This window comes from Myotis yumanensis, unplaced genomic scaffold (assembly GCF_028538775.1).
Source record: "Myotis yumanensis isolate MYYU_CA2020_CCGP unplaced genomic scaffold, mMyoYum1.0.hap1 SCAF_18, whole genome shotgun sequence".
NCBI classification, from domain to species: domain Eukaryota; kingdom Metazoa; phylum Chordata; class Mammalia; order Chiroptera; family Vespertilionidae; genus Myotis; species Myotis yumanensis.
The window spans coordinates 6810737-6836362 of NW_027223769.1; the positions used below are offsets into that span (position 1 = coordinate 6810737).

General features: G+C 40.8%; 1 protein-coding gene across 5 annotated transcripts in view; it reads right to left on the reverse strand.

Moving 5' to 3' along the window:
* The window catches only part of LOC138997043 (zinc finger protein 14 homolog), a 46249-nt gene extending 21623 nt beyond the window's left edge, over positions 1-24626 (reverse strand). For 2 of the 5 annotated variants that reach the window (XM_070398438.1, XM_070398434.1), the window contains exons 1-3: positions 24555-24626; positions 18969-19095; positions 14717-14815 (exon numbers count right to left, since the gene is read on the reverse strand). In XM_070398438.1, coding sequence (XP_070254539.1) covers positions 14717-14815; positions 18969-19095; positions 24555-24563 — 235 coding nt within the window. In that variant the 5' untranslated portion in view covers positions 24564-24626. The remainder of the gene's footprint in view (positions 1-14716; positions 14816-18968; positions 19096-24554) is intronic. The other 3 variants (XM_070398435.1, XM_070398436.1, XM_070398437.1) reach the window with 3 other exon arrangements.
* Positions 24627-25626: the final 1000 nt, after the last annotated feature.

Genomic DNA, 25626 nt, shown 5'->3' on the forward strand with positions numbered 1-25626 from the left:
TAAAAAATAGACCCAGAGACATAGAAGCATGAACAACAGACTGTTGGAAGCTCAGAGGGAAGGCAGGGGAGGATGGGTGGGAAGAGATCAATCAATGAACTTGTATCCCGTGGACACACACAATGGGGTGGTGAGGGCTGCCTTCTGCATGCCCCCTGTTATGGATCAAGCCTGCAACCTGGGCATGTGCCCCTACTGGGAATTGAACCGTGACCTCCTGGTTCATAGGTTGATGCTTAACCACTGAGCAACACTGGCAGGGTTAAACACCATATTATAAGTACATTTGAATAGTTGGCTACCACTGATAAGTTTTAGTAGCTGATACCCCTAAATCTAGGTCAGCTTTCATGACTGACAAATCCCTATTTATTAGGGTAACACCAGTTGCCTCCATACTACAGAAGGTCTGGAGGACATCTCAGCAGGACAACCAAAGAGATTAAGATACAACTCCACCTATGCTGCAGCATTTTGGGGCACCTCCCCAAACTCCCTCCAGGAAGTGCTGTCCCTGCTTTGGGTTAAGCAACTTTCATAGGAAACATTAAGTGGTTCCTCTCTGAGAAATCCCAAATGTATGAGGGTGGCCATAATAAACTGGCTTATTAAATCAATACTCTAGGATTCTGTATCTCAGTGGAAAAGTCTACTCAAGAAGAAGAAAAGTATCATTTATTTTCCTCTAGAATTAGAATATGAGTCTTTTATTAGAATAATATGTCAGTCTAATGATTAGCTTCTTTAATGCCCCTCAGAAATGCCATCTTGCTGTAAATTCCAACAGATGCATATTATACAAAAAGAGAGGTGGAACAAAAATAATGCAATACAAATGAAAAATGCAAATGGATTTATTTTCCCTAGAATTAAAAATGTTGATTGAAAAATCCATATGGAAAAATAAACAACCAAGAATAAGAACTTCAACAAGTAAAATAGTATTATGTTAATGTAAAAAACACAATAAAAATATTTAAAAATTTCAGTAAACATACTGTTGTTTTTTTTTAAAACATACTGTTGATAACTATATTGGTATTGTTATTCTGAAGTGTGTGAGGATGTGTATTTGAATAAAGTAAAGTTATATGTACATTTCACTAGGACCTATAAGTCTTTCTTGAGGAATGCAATAAGGAATAAACTAAAGAAGAGCAAGAGAGATGTGGAAAGAAAGAAAAAGAAAATTAAGTTATAAGGATTGGTATGAGCGTTGAATCTTTGAACTCTATTACTAATATTAACATGCTGTGTTGTTAATGTGAGAATTAGAGTTATGAAACATAATTTACATGTTATTTGCCCTAAAATATAGAAATACTATAACAAAAGATGGGAAAAGAGATTTCTATTTCTGGCTATAATGGAGAAGCTGGTATTATGACTAACCCACTGAAAACAACTAAAAATGTTAATGAAAATAAAAACTGTCTGATGATACTAATGAACAACCAAAGCAGCAAAAACTAGAGAGCCAAGGTCCTAGATTGAAAGCAACATGTTGATTTAAGCCAATATTCTACATAGAATTTTCTCCAAGGCATTTACTGACTCAAGCTGAATATCTACCATGGTCAAGAAAGTAAGCACAAAATAACTTCTAAAAGGCTAAGAATCTAAGTATTGATTCTGGCAGTCTCAAAGTGCTGCAGAAATAGAAATTGGAGTTCAAATGCCAAGATTTCCCCCAGAAGGGCTATACTCAGGATTACAAACAAACAGTAAACAAGTTGTTCCGGAATAGATGGAGGTGATCAGCCCATACTCTATAGGTCTGCCAGAAGCAAATTAAATAATCTCTAAAGGTAACAAATTATTCAGAAACAGCATCATTTAGAGCAGCGGTTCTCAACCTCTGGGTTGCAACCCCTTTGGCGGTCGAACAACCCTTTCACAGGGGTCGCCTAAGACCATCCTGCATATCAGATATTTATATTACGATTCATAACAGTAGCAACATTACAGTTGTGAAGTAGCAACGAAAATAATTTTATGGTTGGGTCACAACATGAGGAACTGTATTTAAAGGGCCAGAAGGTTGATAACCACTGATTTAGAGCTTCTAAAATTTTTCAAACATAATGTCCAGAATTCACCTATAATGGATGTCTTCCAATGGTTTTTAGAAAGAAAGAAACATCAATGTGTGAGAGAAAAACATCAATCGGTTGCCTCCCATGTACTCCCTGACCAGGGATCAAACCTGCAACTTGGGTATGTGCCCTAAATAGGAATTGAACCCACCACCTTTCAGTGTACAGGACAATACTCCAACTAACTGAGCCACACCCTCCAGGGCAAGCCTAAAATATATTTTTAATTCCTAAAAATTTCAAGCAGAATACACTATAATATAAAACTGGGCACAGCAGAGTAAATCTGTGAAAATCAAATAAAAAAGAAAATTCTAGAGAGAAGAAAATGGTGGACAAATAGACAGACGTGTCTTGCACCTTGTCCCAGGGCCAGACTGGAAAAGCAACTAAATCGGAAAACATCTACCCAGAATAACAAATCAGGCACAGCTGAGGAGACAATTTACAATAAGGAAGGGCAGAGGACACCTGGAGAATGGTAGGACCTGGGATCTAGGCTGGAGAGGGACACCAGAGACCTAGCCGAGAGGGTGAGGAGGAAGCAGCATTGCGCCAAGGCTGCATCCCTTGGAGACAGTCTTTGTGAAAAGTAAAAGCCACAAGGCTGTTTGTGGCTGGGAAATCTAGACCTAAGACCATAGCCATGAAAGGCTATGCTCCAAAAGGACTGAGCTGCACTGTGTGTGTGTGCGGGGGGGGGGGGGGGGGGGGGGGGGGGGGGGGGCGGCGGGGGAGACTGCAGTTTTGTGGTTGTTTGCTTTTGTTTTGTCTTTACTTTTATTTGCTAAACCAAGAACACAGGACTTTTCAATTGCAAGCACTCACCCAAGACTGAGATGCAGGGAGAGGCACAGACTTGAGGTGCCTGAGGAAAGGCTGGGGAGGGAAGCAGGGCAGGGAGATGTGCCCAGGACTCTGGCATTGGGATATTTGTAACTTTCCAAACCTATGCGGCCATTTCTCTCCTGAAGAGCTCCCTCCCAGTAGCCTCAAGACAGGTAATATAGCCTGCCACACTCTGACAGCATTTTGAGCTATACAAGGGAAACAAGAATGCTGAATAGCCCCATAGAGTACTCAGTAACTGGGTGGGAAGAGGAGCCGGTCCACCTCACTATTCTAGGAACCAAACTGACAAAGTCTCCAGGTTGCCAGCCAACCCCACTGGTCTCCATTCAAGGATCTCTGACCAACCAAGGCCAGTGTAATATTTTGGGCCACTTGCGGAGGAGTAGCTCTGGGTCAGGGAAAAAAAATCCATCGGATTCCTGGAAAGCAAAAGCACCACTCCAACCTAAGGCCCTGTCAGAAACAGATGCTTGAGTAATTAAGATTGACAGCCAGAAGATTAGTCCTGCCTGCCTGCAGCTAAGGCCTGTGGAGACAGACATAAGGAGAGGACTAGTGGATGGCCTGGAGTTTCAACACAGTGCTAAAAGCCAAAGACAGAACCTGTCAGTAGTCAGGACCTAATTACCTTACAGGAAGCCCAGAATTGGCAGACAGAACAGAAGAGTGGAGTCCTAAATCAGCCCCCATGGGGCATTAAAACATGGCTGAAGCAAACGACAATTCACTTTTTTATGTTTTTATTTTATTTTTTTTTAGTATTATTTCATTTTTTATTGTTATTTTATTTTAATATTTTCCACCTTTTTCTTCCTCACTTATCCCTTTTTCATCCTGTTTTTCTTCTCCTTTCCCCACTTCAGTTTTTTTCTTTCCTTTCTTTTCACCTTTTTAAAAATATATATATTTTATTGATTTTTTTACAGAGAGGAAGGGAGAGGTATAGAGAGTTAGAAACATCGATGAGAGAGAAACATCAATCAGCTGCCTCTTACACACCCCCTACTGGGGTGTACATTAGTGTTCTGTTCCTTTTGTGTCCTGTCTAGTTGTCTTGTATCTTGTGCTATTGGGTCTGTACCTCCACAACAGTTGGCATGACATGGTAGAGAGTGAGCCACATAACCAGATACCCTGAGAGGAGACTCCATCCACAAACAGAACAATAACATTCAAGACCCAACTACATTAAGAGAACCCAAATATCTCAAATTGGGGGCATCCATGGAAGACCCAGCCCAGAAGACCTGTGAGACTGCACCACTGGGTTCCACAAAACATCTACTACATAAGACAAATTCAAAAAATCTGGGTGGCATAACAGTTTGATTTAATACATAGAAACAATCACAGAGGAACAGCAAAAATGAGGAGACAAAAAGACAACCCCCATATGAAAGAAAAGAAAGAATCACCAAAAAAGGAAATAAACGAAATGGAGGCAGGCAATTAGAGAAAGAATTCACAGTAATGGCTATAAGGATTCTCAAACAGCTGGATGAGAAATTTACCAAATGTGTAAGAATCAAGATGAAATGAAGAATGACATAGCTTCAATAAGAAATACCATGGAATGTTTCAACAGTAGACCAGAAGAAGCTGAGGACTGAATCAGCAAGTTAGAAGGCAAAGAAGAAAAACACACAAGCAAAACGGAAACTGGGAAAAGAATTTTAAAAGCAGCAGGAGAGTATAAGAAAGCTTTGGGACAACATGGCATGAAACAACATCCACATAATAGGGGCGCCAGAAAGAGAGGAAGCTGAGCAAGGAATAGAAAACCTATTTAAAGAAATAATGATGGAAAACTTCCCCGACATTAGGAAGAAAAGTCACACAAGTCCAAGAAGCACACAGATTCCCAAACAAGATGAATCCAAAAAGACCAACACCAAGACACATCATAATTAAATTGGCAAACGTCAACAACATAGTAAGAATCTTAAAGGCTGCCAGAGAGTGACAAAAAGTTACCTGCAAGGAATATCCCATTAGACAATCAACTGATTCCTCAAAAGAAATACATCAGGCCAGAAAAGAATGGAATGAAGTATACAAAGTGAAGCAAAGCAAGGGACTGAATACAATAATACTCTATCCAGTAAGGCTATCATTCAAAATTGAAGTGAAATCAGGAGCTTTGCAGACCAAAAAAAAAAGGCTAAGAGACTTTATTACCACCAAGCCAGCAATGCAAGAAATGCTAAAGGGACTGCTGTAAAAGGAAGCAATAGAAAGGGAAAAAAGAACACATGCATAAGGAATGAAAATGGCAACAAACAAGTACCTATCTACACTACCCTTCCCATTGGCTAATCAGCATATCCTTATGCAAATTAACTGTCAGCCAAGACGGAGGCCGGCAGCCAGGCAGCTGGAAGCGAACATGAGGCTTGCTTGCTCCAGTGACTGCAGGCTCCAACTTCCCCGTCTGACTTGCCAGCCTCTGAGCTGCAACTCTAAGAAACATTGTAACAAATATAGAAGCTAAACAAAACCCCAGAAATCAGCTTTCAGCCAGCCGGGATCTCAGAGCTGGAGTTATACATTGTTTCGATTATAGAACGCAAACAAACCAGATACCTGCTTTCAGCAGCGGAAGCCTCAGAGCTAGAGCCAGAGCTAAAGCTGGCCCAGAATAAAAAAAAAGAAAAAAAGGAGCGGTTGGGAGCTTCAGTCAACAGCCAGCATGAAAGCAGCCCTCAGCTCCTCACCCAGGCTGGCCAGGCACCCCAGTGGGGACACCCACCCTGAAGGGTGTGTGACCAGCTGCAAACAGCCATCATCACCTCATCCAGGCTGGCCAGGCACCCCAGTGGGGACCTCCACCCTGATCCAGGACACCCTTCAGGGCAAACCAGCCGGCTCCCAGGCCTCTATCCTATATAGTAAAAGGATAATATGCCTCCCAGCACCGGGATCAGCGGAGCCGCGAGGCCTCCTGGCACCGGATCAGCGTGACAGGGGGCAGCGCCCAAACCCCCTGATCGCCCTGCGGCTCTGTGTGTGACAGAGTGCGGCACCCCAACCCCCGCCCCATAGGCCCTGCTCTGTGTGTGACAGGGTAGAGCCATAACCTCCCCCATCAACCCTGCCCTGAGTGTGAGAGTGGCGGCGCCCCAACCCCCTGATCGGCCCTGCTCTGTGGGTGATAGGGGGCGGTGCCCCAAACCCCCCTCCCACACACACACACAGGCCCTGCTCTGTGTGTGATGGGGTAGAGCCATAACCTCCCCATCGGCCCTGACCTGAGTGTGACAGTGGCGGCGCCCCAACCCCCTGATCCGCCCTGCCATGTGTGTGACAGGGAGTGATGCCCTAACTCCCCTATCGGCCCTACTCTGTGAGTGACAGGGGGGAGCTCCTCAACCCCCTGATCAGCCCTGCTCTGTGTGTGACAGGGGGGGAGCTCCCCAACCCCCTGATTGGCCCTGCTCTGTGCGTGACAGGGTACGGAGCCCCAACCCCCCTGATGGGCCCTGCTCTGTGCGTGACAGGGGGCAGCGCCCCAACCCCCTGATTGGCCCTGCAGGGTATGGAGCCCCAACCCCCCTGATGGGCCCTGCTCTGTGCGTGACAAGGGGCAGCGCCCCAACCCCCTGATTGGCCCTGCTCTGTGCATCACAGGGGGTGGCGCCGCAACCTCCCCATCGACCCTCCCTTGAGTGTGACAGGGGGCGGTGCCCCAACGCCCCAATCAGTCCCACCCTGAGCGTGACTGAGGGTGGCATCGCAACCTCCCAATCCACCCTGCTCTGTGCATGACAGGGGGCGGTGCCCCAACTCCCCAATCAGCCCTGCTCTGAGCCCGACCAGGGGCTGCACCTAGGGATTGGGCCTGCCCTCTGCCACCCAGGAGCAGGCCTAAGCCAGCAGGTCATTATCTCCTGAGGGGTCCCAGACTGCGAGAGGGCACAGGCCGGGCTGAGGGACCCCCCTTCCCCCCGAGTGCACAAATTTTTGTGCACCGGGCCTCTAGTCAATAATAACCTTAAAAGTAAATGCATTAAATGCTCCAACCAAAAGACATAGGATAGCTGAATGGATAAGAAAATATGACCCATGTATTTGCAGTCTACCTAGTCCCACCTCAAAATACAGACTGAAAGTGAAAGGATAGAAAAAAATTTTCAGATAAATGGAAATGAAAAAAAGCTGGGGTAGCGATACTTATATCTGACAAAATAGACCTCAAAGCGAAGGCCATAACAAGAGATAAGGAAAACCACTTCATAATACTAAAGGGATCAATTTAACAAGAAGATTTTACTCTGGTAAACATATATGCACCCAATACAAAAGCACCGAAATACCTGAGAAACTTCTGGAAGATATCAAGGGAGAGATCAACAGCAATGCAATCATACTAGGGGACTTTAATACTCAATTGACACCACTGGATAAATCCTCTAGACAAAAAATTTGCAAAAAAAACAGCAATTCTAAATGACTCATTAGATCAGATGGGTTTAATTGACATCTTCAGAACATTTTGCCCCAAAGCTACGGAATATTTTCTTTTCTCAAGTGCACATTGGATATTTTCAAAGATAGACCACATATTAGGACACAGGCTAAGTCTCTACAATTTCAAGATGATTGAAGTCACATCAATCATCTTCTCAGATCACAATTTCTAATTCACAAAATTAGAAATCAACTACAATAAAAAACAATCAAATACATGGAGGCTAAATAGCATGCTATTAAACAATGATTGGATTACCAAAGAGATTAAAGAAGAAATAAAAAACATCCTGGAAACAAATGACAATGAAAATACAATAATCAAAAACACAGGACTGCTTTCACTACAGCCTACCTAAAAAACCAGAAAAATTGGTAATAAGTTACCTAACATTACAACTTAAAGAATAGAAATACAACAACAAGAAAAGCCCAGAACAAGTAGAAGAAAGGAAATAATGAAGACCAGAGCAGAAATAAATGACATAGAGACAAAAAGTAAAAAATAAAAAGAACAATACAAAAGATAAATAAAACCAAGTTCTTCAAAAGGATAAACATGATTGATGAACCTCTAGCCAGACTCACTAGGAAACAAAGAGAGAGGACCCAAATAAACAAAATCAGAAACAAAAGAGGTGAAGTAACAACTGACCTCACAGAAATACAAAGGATTGTAAAAAAAATTACTACAAACGACTTTATTCCAACAAATGGAACAACCTGGAAAAAATGCACATATTCCTAAAAAAATAAAAACTTACTAAACTCAATCACGAAGAATCAGAATACCCGAATAGGCTGATAACTATTGATAAAATTGAAGCAATAAAAAAAAAAAAAAACTCCTAGCAAACAAAAACCCTGGTCCAGACGGCTTGAAAGGATAGTTTTACCAAATATTCAAAGAAGAACTAACACCTCTACTTCTCAGACTATTCCAAAATATTCAAGAGGAAGGAAGAACACTTCCAAACTCTTTCTATGACACCAGCATTACCTTAATTCTAAAACAAGATAAAGACACGACAAAGAAAGAGAACTACAGGCCAATATCCCTGATAAGCATAGATGCTAAAATCCTTTAAAAAATTCTGCCAAATCGGATCCAGCAATACATCATGACCAAGTGGGATTTATTCCAGGGATGCAAGGCTGGTACAATATTCTCAAATCAATAAATGTGATATAGCACATAAGCAGATTGCAAGACAAAAATCACACGATCATATCAATTGATGGAGAAAAAAGCATTCAACAAACTCCAAAACCCTTTTTTGATAAAAACTCTCAGCAAAGTGGGAATAGAGGGAACATGCCTCAATATAATAAAGGCCATATATGACAAACCTACAGCCAACATCATACTCAATGGGCAAAAACTAAAACCATTTCCCCTCAGAATAGGAACAAGACCACTCTTGCACAACATAATTCTGCAAGTCCTGTCCATAATGATCAGAAAAGAAGAATAAATAAAAGGCATCCAAACTGGAAAGGAGGAAATAAAACTCTCACTATTTGCAGATGACCTGATACTATATATAGAAACCCTGAAGACTCTACCAAAAAACTACTAGATTTAATAAATGAATTTGAAAACATAGCAGAATACAAAATTAACACCCAAAACTCCATGGCATTTTTATACACCAATAGTGAACTCTTAGAAAGAGAAACTTAAAAAAACAATCCCATTTACCATTGCAACAAAAATTTAAGATACTTAGTAATAAACTTAACCAAGAAGGTGAAAGACCTGTACTTGGAAAACTACAGGACATTGAAAAAAGAGATGGAGGAAGATATAAAGAAGTGAAAAAGCATACCATGTTCATGGGTTGGTAGAATCAACATCAGTAAAATGTCCATACTACCCAAAGCAATCTATAGATTCAATGCATTCCCTATTAAAATAGCAATGGTATATTTCACACATCTAGATCTAAAAATTTATATGGAACCAAAAAAGACCCCAAATAGCTGCAGCAATTTTGAGAAAGGAGAATAAAATTGGAGGATTCACAATACCAGCTATCAAAGCCACTGTACTCAAATCAGCTTGGTACTGGCACAAGAACAGACATGTAGATCAATGGAACAGAACAGAGACCCCAGAAACTGACCCAAGCCAAGACCCCAGAAACTGACCCAAGCCACTAAGTTCAATTAATATTTGGCAAAGGATGCAAGAGCACACATTTGAGCAGAGACAGTCTCTTCAATAAGTAGTATTGGGAAAATTCACAGGTACATGCAAAAAATTGAAAATAGACCACCAACTTACACCATACACAAAAATAAACTCAAAATGGATAAAAGTCTTAAATGTAAGATGTGAAACCATAAAAATCCTAGAAGAAACCATAGCCACCAAAATCTCAGACATCTCTCATAGTAATATGTTTACTGATACATCTCCTCAGACAATGCAAACCAAGGAGAAAATAAACAGATGGGACTACATCAAAATAAAAAGCTTCTGCACAGCATAAGAAACCATCAGCAAAATAATAAGAGAGCCCACTACATGGGAGGACATATATGCCAATGATACATCTGATAAGGGGTTAATCTCCAAAATATATAGGGAACTCATACAACTCAACAAAAGAAAGGCAAACAATTCAATTAAAAATTGGGCAAAGGACCTAAATAGATACTTCTCCACAATGGACATACAGAAAGCCAAGAGACATATGAAAAAATGCTCAAAGTCACTAATCATTGGAGGAGAACCAAGATGGCAGCATAGGTAAACACCTGTACTTGCTGCCTCCCAGAACCATATCAAAATTACAACTAAAATACATAACAACTATCATCCACAACCGTGGGGAACCTGGCTGAGTGGAAGAACTACAACTAGAAAAATAAAGAAGAAAGAGCATTGAGACTGGTAGGAGCTATGGAGGCGTGGAGGTGCGGAGGTGTGGAAGGGGCTGGCACCTGGGTGTGCTGCTTTTTAATCAGGAGGGAGATACAAACTCCCACGTGCTCTGAGTTCCAGTGCCAGGCGAGACTTTGGGGGACCCAGACACATACGGGGAGAAACTGGACTGTCTGGCATCAGGGCAGGAATGCAGGGGCAGCTTTCTTCCAGACGGAGGTGCATGCAGCAGCAGTCAGACCTCTCCAGTGCAGGACTGGCTGGCAGCCATTGCCATTTGCTCTGTCCTGGAGACTCCCTGAGACCCCACCCCACCCAATTTACAACCCTACCCAAGCTGTGTGCAGCAGCTTTTGCATATGAATGACCTGTCCTTTCTCAGCCTAAAACCTGTCAAACTGCAGCTGGTTCAGGGAGCCCAACACTGCAGCAGCCTGCCTTACTTCTCTTTCTTTGTCGTGTCTTTATCTTGTTTTAGAATTAAGGTAATGCTGGTGTCAAAGGCCAGCACTGCAGCAGCCTGCCTTGCTTCACAGCTGGGCCTCAACTGGGCACTTCCAAACCCCATACAAAGAGGAGGAATCTGCAGATCTCTCTGTAGCTCCTGCTGGGTGGCCCCAGGCAGTGGCTGACTTTGCACCTCCTTGGAGATCCAAGAACCAGTGTACCCAGTGGTCAGTGTGAGACCATACCAGATTACAACTCTTCACATCCATAAGTGAAACACTAAAGGGGCAGACTCAGTGAGCACCAAAGCCCCACTGAAGCAAGTCCTGCCCCATAAGGGTATCTCCTGCACAGCAGCTCTTCCACTGTAGACACAGTTGGTCCTCACAGCCAATTGATCTGGAGGTAAACAAACACAGGGAAGCAGCCAAAATACGGAGACAAAGAAATGTTGTCACAAATGAAAGCAATGGAAGAAAGCAAACTACTGGATATAGAGTTCAAAACAAGTTATAAGGTTATTCAAGAATCTTCTAGAAACCTCTGAGAAACTTAGTGAGAACTTCAAGGAACTTAGTGAGACCTTCAAGGATCTTAGTGAGAATGCCAAGAAAATGGAAAAGGACCAGTCAGAAATTAAGCATTCACTGACTGAAATAAAGAATAATACACAGAGATTCAACAGTAGAGTACATGATCCCAAGAATCAAGTCAAAGATTTGAAATACAAGGAAGCAGAAAACACCCAACTGGAAGAGCAGAAAGAAAAAAGAATCCAAAAATATGAAGATAGTGTAAGAAGCCTCTGGGACAACTTCAAGCATACCAACATCCGAATTATGGGGGTGCCAGCGAAGAGAGAGAGCAAGATATTGAAAACCTATTTGAAGAAATAATGACAGAAAATTTCCCCTACCTAGTGAAAGAAATAGACTTACAAGCCCAGGAAGCACAGAGAACCCCAAACAAGGGGAATCCAAAGAGGACCACACCAAGACACATCATAATTAAAATTCCAAGGGCAAAAGACAAAGAGAGAATCTTAAAAGCAGCAAGAGAAAAACAGTTAGTCACCTACAAGTAAGTATCCATAAGCTTGTCAGCTGATTTCTCAACAGAAATTATGCAGGCCAGAAGGGAGTGGCAAGAAATATTCAGTGATGAATAGCAAGTACCTACAACCAAGATTACTCTACCCAGCAAAGCTATCATTCAGAAGTGAAGGTCAGATAAAGAGCTTCACAGATAAGAAAAAGCTAAAGGAGTTCATCACCACCAAACCAGTATTATATGAAATGCTGAAGGGTATTCTTTAAAAAGAGGAAGAAGAAAAAGGTAAAGATAAAAAATTATGAATAACAGAGTGACAACAAATACATATCTATCAACAAGTGAATCTAAAAATCAAATGAATAAAAAATCTGATGAACAGAGTAAACTGGTGAATGTAATAGAATCAGGGGCATGGAAATGGAGTGGACTGACAATTCTTGGGGGGAAGAGATATGGGGGGTGTGGGAAGAGGTGGGACAAAGATCTTATATGCATGTATGCAGTACCTATGGATGCAGACAGTGGGGTGGAGAGGGCTTGGGGTGGGGTGGGAACCGGGTGGAGGGGAGCTATGGGGGTAAAAAAAAGGGACATCTGTAATAATCAGAACAATAAAGATTAAAAAAATAAAAAGTCACTAATCATCAGAGAGATGCAAATCAAAACGACAATGAGATATCATCTCACACCTGTCAGAATGTCTATCATCAATAAATCAACCAACGACATGTGTTGGCTAGGTTGTGGAGAAAAGGGAACCTTAATACACTGCTGGTGGGAATGCAGGTTGGTGCAGCCATTGTGGAAAACAATATGGAGATTCCTCAAAAAATTAAAAATGAAATCCCATTTGACCCAGTCATCCCACTTCTAGGAATGTATCCTAAGAAATCAGAAACGTCTATCAAAAAGAATATATGCACTCCTATGCTCATAGCAGTGCAATTTACAATAGCTAAGACTTAGAAACAGCTTAAGTGCCCATCAGCAGATGAGTGGATAAAAAAACTATGTTACATTTACACAATGGAATGCACAGCAATAAAAAAGAAAGAACTCTTACCATTTGCCACAGTATGTATGAACCTGGAGAATTTTATGCTGAGTGAAATAAGCTAGTCAGAGAAAAGTAAATATCTCATGATTTCACTCATATGTGGAATCTAATTAACTAAATAAACTGATGATCAAAAATAGACCCAGAGACATAGAAGCATGAAGATTGTTGAACCTCAGAGGGAAGGCAGGGGAGGGTAGGTGAAAAGAGATCAAACAATGAACTTGTATTCATATATGCATAATGCATGGACACAGACAATGGGGTGGTGAGGCCTGGGGTTGGGGTGGACAGGAGTGCCCTGGTAGAGGTTAATGGGGGATAAAGGAGAACCTATGTAATACTTTCAATAATAAAGATTTCTTAAAAATGTAAGGAACATGACTCCTGGGACTTATCACTTTTGTTCACAATTGTTCCACTGGTGCCTATAGTACAATGCCTGGTTCAGACTGGGCACTCAAGTATTTTCTGAATAAATCAATGACTATTTTTAGGCAATGAAAGACATAAATCAAATAATCAAGTAGAAGCTATAAAGAAATTTGATTTCATATAGATAGATATTGGTATGGACTGAATTGTGTTCTCTACCCAAATTCATACATTGAAACCCTAACCCCAATTGTGACTATAGTTCAAGATAGTGCTTTTATAATACAGTTAAGGTTAAATAAAGTCATAAGAATAAAGTCCTAATCAGATAGGATTGGTGGCTTTATAAGAGGAAGAGATTAATTTTTTAATGTTAAACCAAGCTTGTGTTCCTAGAAAAAACCCTACTTGGTCATCATTTTTGTATCTGCTGAATTTGATTTGCTTTTTTTGTGTATAATATCTTTGTCAGGTCATAGTATAAGAGTTATATGGTCTCGCCCTGGCTGGTTTGGCTCAGTGGATAGAGCGTCAGCCTGTGGACTGAAGGGTCTCGGGTTAGATTCCCGTCAAGGGCATGTACCTTGGTTGCGGGCACATCCCCAGTAGGAGGTGTGCAGGAGGCAGCTGATCAATATTTCTCTCTCATCGATGTTTCTAACCCTCCCTTCCTCTCTGTAAAAAATTAATAAAATATATATATTAAAAAAAAAGAGTTATATGGTCTCATAAAATGAGTTGGAAGTTGTTCTTTCCTTTTCTACAGAGATGTGTGTAATTCTGCTTTAATTTCTTAAATATTTCATAGAATTAACCAGTGAAATCATCTGGGCCTGACATTTTCTTTGTGGAAATATTTCTGATAATTCAATTACTTTAATAGATATAAGATTATTCATATTTTCTTTTATCTTCTGTCAATTCTGGTAAGTTATATTTTTCAAGGAATTTTTCAAATACATTTAAATTGTCAAATTGTCTAGCATAAAGTTATTCATGACATTCTCTTATTATTCTTTTAATGGCCATAAAATGTGAACTGAAAACCCCCTTCCATTCCTGACAGTAATTTATGTTGTCTTTTCCTCTTTATTAGTCAAGTTTACTGTTTACCAACTTTGTTGATCTTTCCAAGCAATTAACTTTTGGCTCTATTAATTTTCTCTAGATTTTTCCTATTTTGTTAATTTCAGCTTTTATATTTATCCTTTTGTTTTCTTCTACTGAGAACAGCTCCTCTCTTTGAAATGGTAGAGAAATATGAGAAGTGTAACAAGGTCAATAGAAAGTTCCTTGGTTAGTCTAGGCTTAAAAGATTTTAATTTGCTTCCTGGGTCTCGGGCCTTTCCTCCACACTCCACAAGCCTTGGGCTTTTGAAGAGATATCCTCAACAAAACCTAAAGTTTGTGCCTTTACCCTAACCAGCTTGGCTATTACCTGCAGTAATGACTTTTCCATGCCTGCTAAGCCTCACTCACCAAGGTAGTGTCTTCTTATCCTTTCCCTCATAAGCATCCAGGGCTCCTTCCCGTCATCCAATAATGTAATCACATCTGGTGTAGAAATGGAATGTCCTGCTTAATAGAAAAATGTGACATGAACTAATAAGCCAAAAATTCCTTAGATTTAGATTTGGTTAAATTTATAATGAACTCTAGACCAAAATGTTATTTTTTAAAGTCTAAGAGCAAAGAAATGCAGGCGTTGAAGAACACCCATATTATGGTAACCTCAGGATCACAAGGAATAGACACCAGATAGTTAAGAATTGACCTAATAAAGACATCACAATGAAAGAGAATTACAGGCCAATATCCCTCATGAACATAGATGCCAAAATCCTCAACAAAATCTTAGCAAATCGGATCCAGCAGTACATCAGAAGGATCATACACCATGACCAAGTAGGATTCATCCCAGAGATGCAAGGATGGTACAACATCCGTAAATCAATAAATGTGATACATCACATAAACAAATTGAAAGAAAAAAACCACATGGTCATATCAATTGATGCAGAAAAAGCATTCGACAAAATCCAACACCCATTTTTGATAAAAACTCTCAGAAAGGTGGGAATAGAAGGATCATACCTCAACATAATAAAAGCCATATATGACAGGCCCACAGCCAACATCATACTCAATGGACAAAAACTAACACCATTTCCCCTAAGAACAGGAACAAGACAGGGATGCCCACTCTCACCACTCCTGTTCAACATAGTACTGGAAGTATTAGCCATTGCAATTCGGCAAGAAGAAGGAATAAAAGGCATCCAAATTGGAAAAGAGGAAGTAAAACTGTCCTTATTTGCAGATGACATGATATTATACATACAAAACCCTAGAGACTCCATCAAAAAGCTACTAGACTTAATACATGAATTTGGCAATGTAGCAGGATACAAAATTAACCCCAAGAAATCTGAGGCATTTCTATACACCAATAGTGAACTTTCAGAAAGGGAGATCAGAAAAACAATCCCATTTACCATCGCACCAAAAAAATTAAGATACCTAGGAATAAACTTAACTAAAGAGGTTAAAAACCTCTACTCAGAAAACTACAGGACGTTGAAAAAAGAGATAGAGGAAGACATAAACAGATGGAAGAACATACCATGTTCTTGGATTGGTAGAATCAACATCATTAAAATGTCCATACTACCCAAAGCAATCTATACATTCAACGCACTTCCCATTAAAATACCAATGGCCTTCTTCACAGATCTAGAACGAACTCTCCAAAAATTCATCTGGAATAAAAAAAGACCCAGAATAGCTGCAACGATCCTGAGAAAGAACAAAGTAGGTGGGATCTCAATGCCAGATATCAAGCTGTATTACAAAGCCACTGTTCTCAAAACTGCCTGGTACTGGCATAAGAACAGGCATATAGATCAGTGGAATAGAATAGAGAGTCCAGAAATTAGCCCGAACCAATATGCTCAATTAATTTTTGACAAAGGAGGCATGAACATACAATGGAGCCAAGATAGTCTCTTCAATAAATGGTGTTGGGAAAATTGGACAGACATATGCAAGAAAATGAAACTAGACCACCAACTTACACCATACACAAGAATAAACTCAAAATGGATAAAGGACTTAAATGTACGACAGGAAACCATAAAAATTCTAGAAGAATACAAAGGCAACAAAATCTCAGACATATGCCAAAACAATTTCTTCACTGATACAGCTCCTAGGGCAGTTGAAACTAAAGAGAAACTGAACAAATGGGACTACATCAAAATAAAAAGCTTCTGCACAGCAAAAGAAACCATCAACAAAACAACAAGAAAACCCACCTCGTGGGAAAACATATTTGCCAACGTCATATCTGATAAGGGCTTAATCTCCAAAATTTATAGGGAACTCATACAACTTAACAAAAAGAAGATAAACAATCCAATCAAAAAATGGGCAAAGGATCTAAATAGACACCTTTCAAAAGAGGACATTCAGAAAGCCAAGAGACATATGAAAACATGCTCAAAGTCACTAATCATCCGAGAGATGCAAATCAAAACAACAATGAGGTACCATCTCACACCTGTCAGAATGGCCATCATCAACAAATCAACAAACGACAAGTGCTGGAGAGGATGTGGAGAAAAAGGAACACTTGTGCACTGCTGGTGGGAATGCAGACTGGTGCAGCCACTATGGAAGGCAGTATGGAGGTTCCTCAAAAAATTGGAAATGGAACTCCCATTTGACCCTGTGATCCCACTCCTAGGAATATATCCCAAGAAACCAGAAACACCAATCAGAAAGGATATATGCACCCAGATGTTCATAGCAGCACAATTCACCATAGCTAAGATCTGGAAACAGCCTAAGTGCCCATCAGTAGATGAATGGATTAGAAAGCTGTGGTACATCTACACGATGGAATACTATGCTGCTGTTAAAAAGAAGGAACTCCTACCATTTGCAACATCATGGATGGAACTGGAGAGCATTATGCTAAGTGAAACAAGCCAGTCAATGAAGGAAAAATACCACATGATCTCACTCATTCATGGATAATAAAGACCATTACAAACTTTTGAACAATAATAGATACAGAGGCAGAGCTGCCTCAAACTGATTGTCAAACTGCAGTGGGAAGGCCAGAGAGAGTTGGGGGACAGGAGGGAGGGGAGTAAGAGATCAACCGAAGGACTTGTATGCATGCATATAAGCATAACTAATGGACATAAGACACTGGGGGGTAAGGGAGGGTAGGGGTTTGTCAAGGGGGGGGGGGGGAAAGGATACTTATGTAATACCCTTTGTAATACTTTAAGCGAAAAATAAAAAAAAATAAAAAAATAAAAAAATTAAAAAAAAAAAAAAAAAAAAAAAAAAAAAAAAAAAAAAGAATTGACCTAAGCATAATTTACACACAAGCTCTGTTGAGAGGCAGTCTTGTGCAGTTATTAGGAAAATAAAATCTGGATCCAGACTGCCTACATTCAAATACTGCCTTTGTTGCTGTGTTACCTCTTGTGCCAAAGTTTTCTCATCTGAAATGAGGATAAAAATAATATATTTCTCATAGAGTTTTTGTGAGGATTAACTAATAATGTGTAATATTTAGACTAGTTATATATGGCCTGAACAGTGTGGCTCAGTGGTTGAGCATTGATCAGGAGGTCACGGTTTGATTCCCAGTAGGGCGCATGTCTGGATTGCGGGCTTCATCCCCAGTTGGGGGTGTGCAGGAGGCAGCCAATCAATGATTCTCTCTCATCATTGATGTTTCAATCTCTCTCTTCCTCTCCCTTCCTCTAGGAAATCAATAAAAAAGAATAGTTATATATGTACATATACACATAATATGTGTATACTAGTATTAACTTTTATTATTATAATTTTGCTTCCTGTGACATTCTCATATCCTTTCTAGAATATTCATTCAATTTTACAAGAAAAAGTCCTTAGAATTTTAAATTTCAACTACAAAGTAGGTAGAATTAAATGTCTGTTATAGGAAACAGAATACATTTAAACATTTAACTGAGTTTTAACTTGGTTTTTGTTGTTGCTGTTATTTCTCACCTGAGGATATTTTTCTATTCATTTTTTGAGAGAGTAGAAGGAAGGGGGAGAGACACAGAGAGAGAGAGAAACGTTGATGTGAGAGGGACACATCAATTGGTTGCCTTCCGCACTTGCCTGGACAAGGGCTGGGGATTGAGCCTACAACTGAGGTACATGCCCTTGCCAGGATCAAACCTGGACCCTTCCATCTGAGGCCGATTCTCTATCCACTGAGTCAAACTGGCTAGGGCCATTTAACTGAGTTTTAAATAAACTTTGTGGATCCATCCCTTTTTATACAAGTTCTATAGGCTCTGATTTTTAGAGAGACTCAGATCCCCTGTATCTAGGTATTCTCCTTGCAGGTGGATTAGAAATGAATGTTAAGCATCTACATTAATTATGAGCTCAAATACAATGTGAAATCTGGTTTCTTGGACAATGCTTCTGTTATTAGCAACCCAGAATTCAAATACTGCCCCTTGGATATTAAGGTAAGTACAGAGCCTGAAGAAAGTCTGAAGGACCTAACAGGATGGGAGTGACAAAGTGTGAAATGGAGGGGCCTACTTCCAAACTAACAACACTTGACCAATTCCTTTGGAATAGAGAGACAAAATTTATCTAGTTTCTCAAAACAGAGTCATGAAATTGACAGTAGAGAAAGCCAATATAATTTGGAATAAGTAGCCATTACCCAGTGAAATGAAGTTTCTATAATTTTCCCACATCACATCCCTATATAAGTCCCTCTGAGCTGAGTCCAGGAATTCCCATTCTTCTGATGAGAAGTCTATGGCCACATCCCTGAATGTCACTGAACCCTGAAAAACAAACAAGTAAATGAAATATTTTTAAAATGGAGAAAAGATCAAAGATTGCACTTCAGAGAATGAGCCACATAGCAGCAAACAGAGTGGGGCTGAAAACATATGGCATGCTTAAGGGATAGTAAGAAAATTAGTATCCCTGAAGCAAGTGCTGCATCTCTTGAATAGTCCTGTGGCTGCAGATAAGATTAAATTTTACCCACACATATCTTGAAATGAATAAAATAACCCCAAAAGTCCCCCAAAAATGAAATAGTGCACACAGCCTTCTGTTAGCTGTATCTCCACTACAGATTCTTAAGAAATATAAGGTTTTCTACCTTCTTTTTCTTTGAATGATCATAAAAACATATTGATAACAATTTCTCTTGGATATATTATAAAATCTCTAAGAAAACAGACTCAAGTTCACCATAAAGTCAGGTCCTATATAATAAAAGGCTAATATGCAAATAGACCAAACGGCATGGCAGAACAACTGAGCAACCGGTTGCTATGATGTGTGCTGACCACCAGGGGGCATGAGCAGAACATGGCTGGTGTTGGCAGAAGGCGGTAGAGCATAGAACATGGTGGGTGTCGGCCACGGCAGGATAGCGGAGCAGGTGAGCGGGGGCACCAGTCACTGTAATCAGGACGAACCTCTGGTGGTTACTGAAAATTCTTTGCTTCCATGCACCGCAGTCCCACCCAGCGCTCACACCCACTGCTGGTGCACAGCGCCAGCCCCAATTGCTCAGTGCCATCAGCAGGTGCAAGCAGTGGCTGCGGGCTCCCATCACCCATCAGGGCTTCTCCACCTCCCCCTGCTCCTGAGAGGCAATCGGGGCCGGCAGCCACCTCTTGCACCCACTCCCAGCAATGGCCCCACTTGCACCTGCAGCTGGTGCTGGAGCTGCTGCTCACACCTACTGCTGGCACCCAGCACCAGTCCCAATTGCTCAGTGCCATCTGCAGATGCAAGTGGCGGCTGCCAGCCCTGATCACCCCTAAGGGCTTCTTCAGCTCCCCCTGCTCCTAAGAGGCAATCAGAGCAGCAGCTGCCGCTCACACCCACTGACAGCACCAGCCCCAATCGCTTTACGCCATCAGCGGGTGTGAGTGGGGCTGGCACCATCAGCGCATGGGAGTGGCGGAGGTGGAAGCGGGGCTGCCTGGCAGACAGGAAACCGGGGGCCATGGTGGGAGGGACTGGGTAGGGGCACGGAGGATGGGTCGAAATCTGCCCCTGTGCCCAGTGCAGCCTCGTGGCCCACAGTTCCTTTCCAGGTGCACAAATTCGTGCACTGGGCCCCTACTTTTATTATAAACATTTCCCCTGTTATTACCAATTTTTTTAATAAAATTTTAAAACTTTGCTACATGGTAGTCTACATTTTAAATATGTGATATGTAATCTTTTCTCTATTTAGATGTTTTAATTCAAAAGTCTTCCTCAAATCTCACAGTCTGTATTATCTAATACTTATTTATGCATCTGGATGACCTTCTTACTTTTTTTACATTTTATTTATTTATTTTTTTCTTAAAGTATTACAAAGAGTATTACACCCACCCCCCCTTGACATTCCCCCGGTTTCCCCCACCCCCCAGTATCTTGTGTCCATTAGTTATTCTCATATGCATGCATTTAAGTCCTTCAGTTGATCTCCTACCCACCCCCCCAACCCTCCCCAGGGTTCCCACTGTAGTTTGACATTCTGCTCAATGCTGCTCTGCCTCTGTATCCATTTTTGTTCATCAGTCTATAATGGTCCTTATTATTCATAAATGAGTGAGTTCATGTGGTATTTTTCTCAGCTTCCCAGGGGCTGTCTCAACCTCACCGGGGCCGATTCAACCTCACCGGGGCCGTCCTTCTTACTTTTTATTATCCATTACCCATCACTGACCACCTTTCCTCATTCCTAAGTCAGAGGATACTGAATTGGGAAGATATCATTCTGAACCAGTGGTTTTCAATTAGAAGTGATTTTACTTTTCAGAAGACAGCTGGCCATATCTAGAGACAATTTTGATTGTCACAAGTTGGAGAAGGAGGTGTGTTACAGGCATCTAATTGGTAGAAGTCAGGGAAACCTTTAGATATCCTAAATGCAGAGGACAATCCCCCACAATAAAAGATTTTCTGGCTCAAAATATGAATAGTTCCAAGGTTGAGAAACCCTGCTCTAGACCAGCACATCCCATAAAACTACACAATGGACTTGTTGCTGGTATTCTTCTCTCAGGATTTCCTAGATGACTGTTAATATTTCTATATGCAGTCCTGTTCTGATCACCTCCTATTCATTCATGAGATGACCCTCAGCTTCCCAGGGGCCGTCTAGTATTCCCAGGCCCTACATAGCATGAGAGGCTTAATACCTGACACCAGTAGTGTATTAGTGATATACACTCACAGCCCAGCCAAGGAGGACACCAAACGTCATGCAGGGCCACACAGGGGTTGCACTCAGGAATAGAGTGAATAAGCAGGGTCTTTGGGAGGCAGGCTTTGTAGTAAAAAGAGGGTGAGGTGTTTCCTGGTTCTCACAGGAGGATGTGATGGGGCTTGTGTAATTCTGCAGGCTGGCAGGGGAGTAAAACCAATACATTAAGAATCAAGAGGGCTGCTTCTCTGGCTGATAGGGGAACTAACCACATAGGGAATCTTTCTTGCTGGATGATAAGCACATCTGGTGAAAGCAGGAGAACTTATGGTTAAGCCTAAAATTTTATGTACTGCTTTTAGGCCTTGTAACATAAGGCCCTAATCACATCCCTACCTAATCCACCCAATTGTAAAAGCCTTACATATCACAAAACCTCAACACATACAGAGATGGAGACCAGCCAATAATAATCTCATGTGGAGAAGTGTGGAATTTTCCCTATAGCAATCAAATAGGATAAGATTCTCTCATCAAACCATAGATCTTCAAGGGAAGTTCAAAACTGGGGTCTCCCACTTATTATCAATAATCCATTCCCCCAAGTCAGGCATTCTATCATTACATTTTTGACTAATTACCTATTTTCCCATCCTTTTAAATCAAAGATTTATATTGCATTATACATCAATTTCAACCCTTCAACTAGTTTCATATTTCTCCCCAGTATAGAATTATAGTACACAGGGGTTAGTGCACATGTACTTTGGCTTTAGTATTTTCATTGTGTGTTTTTTTGTTTTGTTTTGTTTTTTACTGAACTCTTATTTCTCACTTGAACTGTTTCTTTCTCCACAGTTTCTTCCAACTTTTTCCAACTTTTTAGGAACTCATTTTATACTAGGCACAAACAAGGGCTACATGTGAAGTACACTATGAAAATGCATTTCCAACAAAAACATAATGGCAGGAATGGCTCACTTTCAGTATGATGGTCTAATGCCTCCTTTATAAATCAGCAGCACCAGATATACACATCCCCTAAAGAATATTTGCATGTATTTCAAAACATCTGCAGATGGTTCTGATGGTCTATCAATTGCATTTGGAATAAAATAAGACTCTTGCTGCACATTGTTTTTTGTTTTAAAATGTTGCATTGAACTATACAATTTTACTTACCAAGTTCTAAAAATAGGCAAAATTAACTTATGGTATATGACATCAGGATAGAGGTTACATTTGGACTGGGTGGGTAGGGTGTGGCTAAGAAGGGGACATCTGAAGTGCTAGTTATATTCTCTTTCTTGACCTGAGGACTGGTGGCATACATGCATTCAATTTATAGAAATTCATTTAGCTGTACACTCAGAACTTGTGCACTTTTCTCTATGTACACTATATGTCAATTTAAAAGTTCAAAAAGAACCCTAGCTGGTTTGGCTCAGTGGACAGAGCGTCGGCCTGTGGAGCAAAGGTGCCCAGGTTCAATTCCAGTCAAGGGCTTATACCTTGGTTGCAAGACCCTCCCCGACCTGGGCCCTGGTCGGGGTGTGTACAGGAGGCAACCAATCGATGTTACTCTCACATCTATGTATCTCTCTGTCTTTCCTTCTCTCTTTCACCCTTTCTAAAGAATATCAATGGAAAATATCCCCAAGTGAGGATTAAAAAAATAATAAATAAATAAATAAATAAATAGTTCAAAAAACTTTTTTTAAATGTTAAATTGTGTGTTGGGGATATAAATTTTTCCTTCATAAAACTCACTGTACTCAGAGAAATATAGTATCTCTGAAGTTTAGTATTAAAATCAAAACCTTGTTCTGTTGGAAAAAGTGAACAGGCAGAATATTCTGCAGAGAATACCTGCATTTTTATTAAGGTTTTATTCCCTCATAGCCCTTGATAGATTTTGTAGACAGGAGATAGTTCACGTTAGTGGGGGGTGGGGGGAGGGTAGAGAAAGAGTACGTGAAGAGGATCCTGGACTATTTGTCCCCAATTCTCATGGGAATGAGAAAAACTACAGCAGGTTCGTGGATGGGGTTCTGTTAAACAGGAAATTTCAGGATAAGAAATGAGTATGTACACTGCTGGTGGGAATGCAGAGTGGTGCAGCCACTATGGAAGACAGTATGGAGTTTCCTCAAAAAGTTAAAAATGCGCCCTGACTGGTTTGGCTCAGTGGATAGAGCATTGGCCTGTGAACTGAAGGGTCTTAGGTTCGATTCCGGTCAAGGGCATGTACCTTGGTTGCGGGCACATCCCCAGTAGGAGGTGTGCAGGAGGCAGCTGATCGATGTTTCTCTCTCATTGATGTTTCTAACTCTCTATCTCTCTCCCTTCCTCTCTGTAAAAAAATCAATAAGATATATTTTTTTAAAAAGTTAAAAATGGAACTCCCATTTGACCCAGTGATACCACTTCTAGGAGTATATCCCAAGAAACTAGAAACACCAATCAGAAAGGATATTTGCACCCCTATGTTCATAGCAGCACAATTTACAATAGCTAAGATTTGGAAACAGCCTAAATGCCCATCAGCAGATGAATGGATTAGAAAACTATGGTACATCTACGCAATGGAATACTACACTGCTATAAAAAAAGAAGGAATTCTTACCATTTGCAGCAGCATGGATGGAACTGGAGAGCATTATGCTAAGTGAAATAAGCCAGTCAATGAAGGAAAAATACCACATGATCTCGCTCATTTATGGATAATTAAGACCATTATAAACTGATGAACAAAAATAGATACAGAGGCAGAGCAACATCGAACAGACTGTCAAACTACAGCGGGAAGGCCGGGGAGGGTTCGGGGGGACGGGTAAGAGATCAACCGAAGGACTTGTATGCATGCATATAAGCATAACCCATGGACACAAGACACTGGGGGGTAGGGGAGGCCGGGGGAATGTCAAGGGCGGGGGGAAGGAAACATATGTAATACTCTTTGTAATACTTTAAGCAATAAAACAAAATTTTTTTAAAAAAGAAATGAGTATGTATGCATAACCTAGAAATTAACAATATCTAAAAAAAGAGAGAGAGAGAGAGAAAGAAACATCAACTTACAAAAGCCATGGTTTTGAACTGGTTAGTGCTTCTCAAGATTTCTGCTGGAAAACTGCAAAATCCATATAAACCAGATCTGGAAGAAGAAAAAGAAGCCAGGAAACCAGATGTGCCTCGGAGCTCCCAAAATTACTTATGTTAATATGAGCTTTTTTTTTTCTTCCACTCCTGCTTCCTACCTATTTTGCATCACTACACCCATACTGATCCCATACCCACACAAACTGGAGGAGAGTTTAGGGAGTCTGAAGAAATCCAAGCCCTGAAGAAACCCAATGAACAACACTGGACTTGGTGTAGAAGACCAGATATTTCTGCAGGAATTCTGACTAGTTCGCCATCTGACAATGTGGTCCTGACATTAGATTATTCAAACACGTTCTGAGCAATTCCTCCTGCTTCTAGTACAACTTTTCAGAGCCAAGAAAGGGCCACACCAATCAAGGAGAACCTCTTTTGAGCCCCCGGGATTCTGCCTGAACTTCCTAAACACAAAGAATAACAACCACACAGATTGAGCCTGGCAGCTCCTGCCACTATAAAGCTGCACTGGCCTTTCCCCAGCCAGGGAACTCACTATTCTGTTTCCCAGTTAGGACCTCTCATAGCATGACATCCTTTGCCACTCCCTCTCTTCCAGTATCTAAACTAGGAAGGGGATTCATGACAGCTGCAGTTGGTAAAAAACAAACAGGCATTGAGAACTTTGATGTGATGGATGCTTTATACACACCACTTGTTGATCCTCAGTACTGATCTGCAATGTAGTTCTTCTCTCCTTTCAATATAAAACTGATGCTCAGGGGCCAAATCATTTGCCCAATTTCAGTTATTAGATGCGAGAGCATTGTTTTGTTTTGAATCCACATTTCTCTAACTAAAAAGCCATCTTTTTCACTTTGATTTTTGCCTCTGAAGGCTAAGATTTCCACTTTACTGAGAGAAACCGAAGCAAGAACAATTAACTATAAAATAGAAATAACCTTTCAAAATATACTAAACTTCACTACTAATTATGATAATATGTGTTAAAGCAACCCCCCCCCCAAAAAAATACCTTTTTACAGTAACT